At 39.8% G+C, this 10,266-nt stretch overlaps 1 protein-coding gene across 1 annotated transcript; it reads right to left on the bottom strand.

Moving 5' to 3' along the window:
* Nucleotides 1–377: 377 nt before the first annotated feature.
* LOC118242763 (polymeric immunoglobulin receptor-like) lies at nucleotides 378–9,530 on the bottom strand. The gene is made up of 10 exons (XM_081701379.1): nucleotides 9,460–9,530; nucleotides 8,987–9,304; nucleotides 8,696–8,794; nucleotides 8,528–8,578; nucleotides 4,033–4,371; nucleotides 3,360–3,695; nucleotides 2,593–2,703; nucleotides 2,110–2,162; nucleotides 1,316–1,700; nucleotides 378–501 (listed from the first exon to the last, which is right to left on the bottom strand). Exons 1-9 carry the CDS (start codon nucleotides 9,497–9,499, stop codon nucleotides 1,320–1,322), a joined length of 1,728 nt encoding a protein of 575 aa, XP_081557505.1. The 5' UTR covers nucleotides 9,500–9,530; the 3' UTR covers nucleotides 378–501; nucleotides 1,316–1,319.
* Between the last annotated feature and the right edge of the window lie 736 nt (nucleotides 9,531–10,266).

The raw sequence follows: 10,266 nt of genomic DNA, 5'->3' as shown, positions 1-10,266 counted from the left end.
TTTTGCATATGGAGCTGGAGAGATGTCATCACGACATCACTGAGCTCAGCCTATAGACTCAACTGGCCATTCATCAAGATTGACTGTCACATAGTCTGTTCTTAGAACTGCACTGTTTCTGGCTGCAAGTCTCTACCATGTGGGAACAGCTGAGGAGATCAACAGGGTTTATCTAACCATCATTAATACCACCTAGCACAAGCACCACATACTGTGTGGAGGATGACCCCTCCCCCTAAAGGGCTTAGGAGGTCCCGCTGGCTCCACGCGACCGCCCTCTTTCTGGTCGTCGTGGTGCCCCTCGATCCTCCTTGGCCCAGGCTCCACAGCCTTAGCCCCTCCCCCCACGAAATTCCTGGGGGTGTTCCACTCTGTCTCCGGAGAAGACACGGACAGCGATCATGGTCCTCTCCCCAATATCCTGGGATCCAGGCGGCAGTGCAGGGGGTGTCCACACACCTCCTGCTAGGAAGTCCGTTCTTCGCCAAGGGAGTAGGCGTCCTGTGGTGGTTGGTCATTGTAGATTTAATGTCTGAATGTAATGTATTTATGTTTTTGTTTAACGTCAATCGTTTCTTGTTCATGTCTATCGTTTGTAATACGTGAGTGCCGCTGTCGTTTATGTTATTAAATGTTCGTCCCTGTCGAAGAAGTCTCACGCCCTGCGGCACTCGGACCGACACACGTTACATCACCACACCAAGTCACTTCGTACACATGTCAGAGCTCCTGGAGCTTACTGCATTTCTCTGTCTCCATTTATCTCTATGCTTTGTCTGTATTTTAACTTAATGAACCAGCAAAAAAAAAAAAAAGTCCAAATTTTATTGAGAGAGAAAGAGAGAGAGAGAGAGAGATTCAAACCTCTCAGTAAAGAGATGTTGAGAGGTTTCAGTATAAGCAAAGTTGTAGTAAAATACTCTCAAGTAAACTGAACATGTAAATTTTACATTTACGGCTTTTGGCATCTAGAGCAACTTACACAAGTGATTTGACATTTACTCATAGAATGAACACAAGAAAACAAAAGAGGTTTTGTTAGAACACAATAAAACAAAGGTTTGCCTTCTGTTCCATTACAGCATGTAAAATCCCTCTATTTAAGGAACACCACCATTTTTATCTGTCATTTTTTACATTTTGAAGTAAGCTATGGCAACCTTTGGTCTTTCACCCACCAGCCTGAACATGAGAAAACAAAACACCTGCGCAAATGAACATATACAAGTGGAAGATCCTTTGAGAGAAAGGGAAAGTTATACAATCTATGTTTGGTAAAATGGATGTAAATAAAAGCATAAACTGCTAAACTAACCTGATCAAGTGACATGTTTGACAGAAGCATAGTCACAAGTGTCCTCCTCCTTCTTGAAGGTCTCCTTGGTAACAGCATCATTAGAACTGTTTGCATTCTTATAAAACTTCACTGTTGTATAAATTAGAGCTTCATCAGACGTCCTTGCTGACTGTTGTGTGTCACACACTGAGGAATTCTCAGAGAGAATTATAGCATTAGCTGAAACAGTGTGTGTAAAATCACAGGGGTTTGTGGGTAACTGGGTTTGGGCATAAACAGCTAGGGAGAGATCAGAGGGGTTTGTGGGTAGATTGACAGTAGAGTAGACTGTAGGAGCTCCAGTGTCTGAGACAAAATGGCTTCTGGTGTCTTTGATCTCACTGTCACAGTCAGAAAGTGGAACCTGAGTAAAGAGAAAAAAATGTTGTGACCTTAACAGCAGTGTCTATGAATGAGATTGAATGTTTTTTTTTGTTTTGTTTGTCTACAACTCTTTGCATTCAAGTGAGGTACAAAAATGTATTTTTGGTCATATTAATGGAATATGTGTCTATAGTTTCCCTGGACTCCCCAGTTTGAACATTGGGTGGTGTCAGGAGTAGCAGGTGTAAACATTATGGTGGTTCCAGAGGGCTGCATGCCAAGTGTATTATAATTTTACTACATGTGTAGAGTATTATAATTCTATTACAGATGTAGTGCGCACCTGTTCCAGTAGTGGCCTGCTAATGACCTACAATCATGACTTACCTTATGGATGTATAATACATTCATGACTCACCCCATAGATGTGTGATAAACTCATGACTCACCCAGTGGTCGTGTGAGGAGTCTTGGAGGGACTGACACTTGGATGATGCTGATTCTTGACATTAATCACAAATGAATAAATTGTAATCACATACTAAACGGATGCATGGTATTGTTCACATTTAACAGTTAAATACTCACAGATATTCACATTAATCTGAGTAGGTACTCTTCAAATGCAAATAAACAGTAGAATACTTAGTCATTAGTTAATTGTCTTTAGTTCATATTCTAACAGTGCTCATGCATGTCCATTTCTAGCCAGCAGAGGGCAGCAGCAGGCAGATCTGGGGTCTAATCAGTTCTGTTCATGACTAATAAATGTGTTTAATCTACAATGCTTACGGCACAGATACATGCTGCACTCACATCTGCACATACAGATCTGAATGTGTTATCCTCATGACAATGTTGATTGATAAGTATTGTTTTATGTGGTCATTTTTGAAGGGTGTGTGTGTGTGTGTGCGCGTGTGTGGTAATACCCTGCCCCTTCCTGCTTCTCTTTCTGAGAGTCACTATGAGGAATGAGGTTCCCATCAGAAGCAGCACCAGACTCACACAAGCAACACTGATCACAGTGGAATATGGAAATCCTGGAGAGGACACAGAGTCATAATTACTGAACCAATCAAAGTTAACCTTTATCCTGATCATTCAGAAGTGTGTGATGAAGCTGACAGTGTAGTTTCACTTCATACAAGGCAAAGAAATCCACAGTTGCTTCAGATATTGTGGATGTGGTTGCTTTTAAACTGCATTTTGGTGCTGGTGGTTGTAAATTTGAAAACAAATTTAGTACTGTAAATTAGATGGGAAGTGTAACAATGTTCAACAGCTAATTCAGACTCTACTCATTTAGACATTTATAATATTGTTGATCAGTCATATGGGTTGGGAGGGCAGTGAACAAATAAAACACACAAAAGACACTTGGCTACAAACAGACACTAGTCAAATTTACAGCCTTGTCTACCTATAGACACTAGACTATTTTACAGTCTCCAGGTAACCTACAGACACTAGACTACAGCCTTGGCTACCTACAGGCACTAGACTACTTTACAGCCTTTACTACCCAAGGATAAAAACATTTGTTTAGTTCCTGTCATCTAAACAGCATCAACTGATTCTGGACTCTCTAGGATTTGCTAAAATAATTTTTTAATGAAGTAATTTAGAATGATGTATAGATGCTGCCTCTGCATTGTCAAAACAATAAAGCATTACACAGTTCTTGTTATTTACTCACCTATAACTCTCAGGTAGATCTGTGAACTATAAATCTTGAATCCATGATCAGTTATCCAGTCTGATGTAGTTCCACACCAGTATTCACCAGAGTCCTGAACCGTGACATATCTGATAGTCACAGTCAGGTTTTGCTTTTCTCTGTCATAATACAGTGATATGTTTTTTTTACTTTCTTTTTTTCCTGATTTGTTGACCGATCCTATATAATTACAGCCACCAGTGTCCACTCTCTTGCAGAAAAGCTTGGGTTCACTCCTGTGGGATTCTGGGTAACAGCAGCTGATGTTCACAGTTTCTCCTACATAGGCATTGATGGTCTTACCACAGCATGAGCCTGTCAATCATACACATTCAGGTCAAAATGTTTGCATTTATTAATAGTTCTTAATGTTTCTTTTGTTCTAGAATTTGCTATGTTAATAAAAGGGAAATATGCCACTTTAGGAATGCTTCAGATATCAGATCTGCATCAGTCTCACTTCCCTTACAGCTACAAACCCATGAAAATATTAAGTTTAGCTTAACCTGTATACATTTATATTTTCAGCATTTAGCAGATGCCCTTATCGAGGGTAATTTACAAAAGTACAGTTTGGCAAAATTGTTATTATTTCTGAAAGTTTTAATTGATGAAGTGATTTTGGCAAAATTGTATGTTACATGCTACTTACCTGCTGTTACATTGAGCTTCACTTCAGTGTAGGTGTGCAGTTGATCAGATAAATTAACAGCACACTGGTATGTTCCAGTGTCATTTACACACAGCTCTCTGATAAACACACTGAAGAATCCTACACTTCTGTTATCACAAATTGAGAATCTGTCTTTATGAGTCCATGTACTGTTTGGATTTGTTGTTATTTGATCTAAACATGACTGATCTGTTACATTCTTACAGAAAGATTTCAGTTTGGTTTTGTATTCATCCTCATATTTGCACTTGATGGTGACTCCTCCTCCTCCACATGCAGTCACTGATATAGACTCCACATCCTTGGACTCTCCTGTATCTGAAAGACATGACAAACATCCATGTAAGAAATGGCTTCATATTGATGTTGATCATTTTGTTTCAATTCATCCTTCCCTTTTTCTCAGCTGTGTTTTAGTCTTGGTTTGATTTGTTCTGCACCTTCTGTATGTCACTGTATGAAATTCCCTGGGAGATGTTATCAGTTATAAGACCATTGTACCACTGACCATCAGTACTGTAACATGTGTTTGAGGGGTGTGATCTTAAATGGGATGATTACAATGTCACTGTAATGGGGCTCAAACCCAGGACAGAGAGGTGATGACCCTGACACTGCTGGGTGAGTTACCACACTTTAATGAAGGTGGGCCCGTGTGCAAAACAGTTAGATCTTAGATCAGGTAAAACAAGAGAAGTAAAAAAAAAACAACAGTAGGGAATCTAACCCCGACCACTTTGTTGCAAAGCAAACGAGCTCCCGCTAGACTAAAACAACCTGCGCGTATATATCGCACTTCACAGGAATGGAGGATGACAAAACAGGAGGAAAAACTAAACACCATGCTGAGCGTGGACAAAGGGAAAACAACGGATGCCACAGGAAGGATGGTAGCCCCGATGCATTGGGGAAAACCAAACTCTGAAACTTCCCAAACAAAAACAGAAAACAGGGAGGACCTTTAGTGGCTAAGGGGAGCCTTGGGAGAGAACCAGACTCAAGAGGGGACAACTGGAGAAGGGAGGGGACATGTAAAAACACAGACACCCTCACAGCGCAGAAGTGAGGTGTAGCACAAGGGCTCACAGACCTCGATACACAGAGTTACCAGCTAGGAGCTTGGATCAAAACTTTAGCAAAGACCCAACACTGAGTGACTGTGTCACTGGGCTTATATAGATCTACCCCAGCTGTTGGGACACTCAGGACTTCTGTGGCTAAGAAACTCCAGTGGCTCAGAGACTTCCAAGTAAAAGTTGAAAAAAAAAAACAATTATTTCTATGAGGTCTTTTTGGTTACCCATATTTAAAATTAATTCTGTCACTGTTCTATTGCTTCATCTTCAGAAACTGTACTGCTGTAGTGTCACCCATGCGTCTGTTGTTGCTAACACAAGGATTGCTCTTTCCTGTAGATGTTACTCACAGGTATCAAGAGGAAGTGATCTCCAGCTGCTGCTGGATTCAGCACTTACTCGTTTTTGTTGTCCTGTAGTAAACTACAGCTGTTTGGCAACATGCCAATATCATATTTCTAAGAAGGTGAAAGGCTAGAGGATCTTCCCATTTGGGTTTTATTTAGTAATATGCTGGTTATAATTTAAATGTGTGCTTCACTTTAGAACAAATGTGACTACGAGTATACATCAGCTCCACACTGGTACCTTTTATTGACTTCCACAGTGAGGCCTCTGATCTTCCTGTTTTACACATTTCAAAATGCATTTCTGATTCAGTCAACACACAGTGGCAATGAACTGCTAATCAAACTATCTTTGAGTTTGTGTTAACTCTTTAAGTCTCTTCTTTGCACTTCATGGCGACTCCCAAATATCCAGTTACGTTTGTTGAGACCCCAGTAAGATCTAAAAATTCACCAAAAGTGACCATCTAAACAAAGACTATATTTGACCCTGCTGATAATCATGATTAAAGATTGATTTTTATACCTGAGATCACATGCAGTGTGAAGATGAGAAGAATGAAGATTCTGAGTTCAGCTTTATGTTTACTGCCTCCAACTCCTAGATTAGATGTGTGTTAGAGATTGTGTGTGTCTGTCTATGTAGGTCCCTGCCCCTGTATCTGGGCTTACTAACTCTGTTCATCTTCTTATGGCTTAACTCATATGAAAAAACTCTTATTTCTGTTTTTGAGGGCAGTGAAAAATAGACTGGCATTAATAGAATGGCCTTAAGCCTCCTACTACAGAGAGAGAAACATGCATCTAAAACTATTTCTCTCTCTCTCTCTCTCTTTCTCTCTCTCTCTCTCTCTCTCTCTCTCTCTCTCTCTGTGTGTGTTTCCTACCTTTTGATGTCTTCCTCTTTTTCTTTAGCTTTCCCAGCATTATTACACACATCAGAAGAATGATTGTTATTATGACCAAAACCACAAATAAGGTAATGAAGGATCCTAGTAAAGCATTAGAGATGAGAGCACAGATCTCAGTCTCTGGTAGAACAGCAGGGGCCACATATAATATATAGAATTTATATGAAATCATATGTGCATGCAATACTGCTATTTCTGCTAGTTTGTCATTAGAGAAAATAGAACTGATCTGATTCAGTGTAACTACATGTCAAGTTTTGTGGTCATAGCAAGTCAGAATCTTCTCAAATTCCACAACACAAAATCACAGGTACACATGGTCTGGAGGCTATTCACATACATTGTGGGTACAGGCCTTTATAGATACATTTATGACCTTGAGTATGTGTCACTGGATCACTCGCTGTATGGGCTTTATCGGGTTTTGGACCAGCTCGGTTGCTGATAATATAAACCGTTTTTTTGGGGGGGTTCCTCTAGCAGTAAGGCTGGGGTTATAGTTGTAGACATGCAGATGCTACAGAGGTAGTGATGTACATGTATGCTGTGCTGGTATACTGTGTGTGTAAAGTGTGTAGGAATGAGTGTGTGAGGGCGAGGTGACAGGGATGTGTGATATGGTAGAGTGAAATAATGTGGTTTGAGCCAGGCCGGGTGTGTCACGTCCCTGTAGTGACGTCGTTCACGGCCCTGCCTGCCATCTAAACCGACAGAGAGGTTTTTAGCTTTTATTCTTTACCATAATTAATTCAGTTTCTGTAAGTTTGTGGTGAGTTTTGTATATGTTTCACATAAGCATATCCTTCCTAGGTAATAGAGTGTAGTTTGCGATCCACTGAAATGGCTCAGGAACAGCTCACAGAAATCTACACTAGTGAGATTACAACAGTTTCCAGGAAATATGCAATACATTCCATTCATCTTAGAATTTAATGTTAATTATTTTATAAAGATGCAGATGTAACTATTAAAATATGACATTACAGCTAAAACATTAAGTTTCTCAAAAATCCTGTGTTACTGAAGGCTTATTTAGAGACATTGGACAGGAGTTCACAACCATGTTCAGGCAGCCAGATTAAAAAAAAAAAAAGTGTTTGTCAGTGAAAAACAATGATTACATTTTGCTAATGATCCTGCATGAATCACAGATAACTGCAGAAAGCCATTATTACAGAGGGTTCATTTTAAAGAAGTGAATGCTACTGTAAAATGCTAAGGACAAACGTCTCAGCTGGACAGGAGACATGACAGTTATAGAAAACAGAAGCTCTTCACACTCTAACCCGCAGTGGTGAGTCGCATGGTTCAAACTCATATGTAACCATGGCAACACTTCCTTTGTTTCTCTCGGTTCTATGGTGGTGCTGTGCTTGTTTTCTCTCTCATTATTTCTGTCTCTCTCTCATGTTAAAGAACTGCCAAACTCAAAGTGTATAAAAGCAGCCCAACATATATGAACCATTAAACTACTTGGCTAATTGGTCCATGTGAAGCTATTCATATCCACAGTGATTATTTGATTATATTTCTATATTCCTGTTGAGGTACTATTTAGCAGGATAGTATCAGTGTTTAAGAATATGTATATATTCTAATAGTAAGAATTAATTTATTGTCCCCTGTCTTACACTGGCCACTTTTAATCACACTCTGTGTATTGGTCAAGCAGTGTTTACACTGTCACTCACCAGTATATTCCTCCATCCTCTGATCTCAGATCAGTGATGGTAATATTGAAGACTCAGCCTTCTGTTACATCATCCAGAGAGAATTTTCTACAGCATTTAATGTTTAGTGTTTATTCAAAAAAAGAAAAGCTTACAGTGAACAAGTACATGTGCAAATGAGAGTGGCCTTGCTCAGGGGCCCAACAGTGGTAACCTAGCAATGTTGTGGCTTAAAACAGCAACCTTCTGCTCACTAGTCCAGTACATTAACTGCTGGATCTTAGACGCTCTTTGCTTTTCCAGATTGAGAATTAACATGGATATCTGTAATAGTTTTCATCATTGCCTGTTTATTACTTTGTTTTCTGTAATGTCCTCCTGGTCTGTGAGCTTTTATCAGTAAATCTTTTGTTTTACTGAAACTACACTCGACTGAACTGCAGCCTGTTCAGCCTGACAATGGTACATACCATGGAGTGAGGGACTGTTGGTTTGGAGGTTTACATCATTTACTGTGTGAGCTGTAAAAAGAACAGTGGGACATTATAAACCGTATGATCAAAACATAGCAAAGGAGATGTAAAAACCCCTTGTTAGGCATGTAAATAGATAGATGTCTACCTTCTATCTCTGCCTACCTCCAGATGACCATGTGGACTCAGTATACACCGATGTGCTGGGATCAGGTGTTGGAGGGGTGTAGGTGGAGTGTGAGACAATAACATTCATAGGTGTGTCTGAAAGACAGAAACAGACTTCTAAATTTCAAATATTTCTCATATTCAGTACACACAAAAATCTTGTTTTTTATGTATTATAAATCCCTACTTCACATAATTGCCTCAGTTAATCATCATCATCATCATCATCATCATCATCATCATCATCATCACCATCATCATAACTGTCGTTATCTGCTCATCACTCACCCACTTTAACCACTAACAGAATCTCTGTGTAGTGATCATGCCCTTTCTGCTGTGTCGCACACCAGTATTTTCCTCCATCCTCAGATCTCAGATCAGTGATGGTAACAGTGAAGACTCTGGCTGCTGTGTCATCATTCAGAGAGAATCTCTTGTCTTTAGCAGATTTAGAATCAACAGGGATGTTCTTAGTCCGGAAAGTATAACACTCTCCTCTGCAGAGGTACTTCATGTGGGTTTCATATCCAGACTTATAGGGGCATCTGATCTGAACTGAACGGCCCTTGTATCCAGTTACTGTAGTTACAGCAGCAGTTCCAGCTGTAAAATAAATCATTGTGTTAGTAATGTACAGTACATGCAGAAGATCCACTGTTATGACTATTCACTTCACTACCAAGTCCCTCTCTGTGTGGCAGGTAAACTAATAATGTTCTGAACCTGTCTGATGATAGTGAGCAGTAAATGGAACTCACCTGGGAATAGACTGGACAAGACGAGTATAAGTGTCCACATGTTGAACTGGGTGGTGAGAGTTCTGTGAGAACTGTCTCATAGTCTGACACGTCCCCCTTCAGTTCTCATCACTGCTTAAAGTGGTGTGTGTAACCAATCACCGCCTCTATTCTCTCTCATTTTTTCAGAGCTCTTCTCTCTGTCTTTGGATTTCTCATTTCTTTCTCTTTTCTCTCTTTTTATCTTTCTTTCAGAGTGTGACTGAACTGAGTTCACTGAGAGTGTGACGTAGTCCAAGATCAGGTGTAGTATATATCTGGAGAGCCATCACCTAAGTCCTAATGTGACCTCACACACAGTGGTGAACACACTGATGTTAAACAATGATGTGAAGGAAGTCTTGGACATGTTTTGTCCAGGTGTTTTATAAACAATATGCATGTTCAGAAAAACAAAAAACCCACAGTGAGCTCCTGCCACTTCCTTTTTCTTTTTCTCAGACTCATTTCTAAGCCTCCCTGCACATTTTCCTGTGTGTGTCATTATTTCATATATATACTGTTGTGCTTTCCTTTACTTTAGACTTTTTGCTTTACTGTACATCAGACCAAAGCAGCAACTGTATTGTCTGTGTCTGTGTTGCTATGACAAAGACTAAGGTCTCAGATGCTGTCTGTCCTAAATAGTCTGCCGTAATGACGAACTAATCTTATGTATTTGTTTGTTTCCATTTAGGTTAAAAACATTTCATGTTTTGTTTGGCACATTGTCACAAACAAAGAGCTGTACAGTTATTGGTAGCTGGTTCCACAGTTGTACACTCTGCT

The sequence above is a fragment of the Electrophorus electricus genome, chromosome 18 (genome assembly GCF_041902795.1).
Source record: "Electrophorus electricus isolate QZ-2024a chromosome 18, ASM4190279v1, whole genome shotgun sequence".
Classification (NCBI taxonomy): Eukaryota; Metazoa; Chordata; class Actinopteri; order Gymnotiformes; family Gymnotidae; genus Electrophorus; species Electrophorus electricus.
This window is presented reverse-complemented; position numbering and strand designations above follow the sequence as displayed.

Bases quoted from the DNA above. Each gene is read 5' to 3' on its own strand.
- LOC118242763 (XM_081701379.1), bottom strand. From the start codon at position 9,499: ATGTGGACACTTATACTCGTCTTGTCCAGTCTATTCCCAG. The intron at 9,305-9,459 runs GTGAGTTCCATT...TTTATTTTACAG, and splicing joins CTTGTCCAGTCTATTCCCAG to CTGGAACTGCTGCTGTAACT. The intron at 8,579-8,695 runs GTAGGCAGAGAT...TTCTTTTTACAG, and splicing joins GTCCACATGGTCATCTGGAG to CTCACACAGTAAATGATGTA.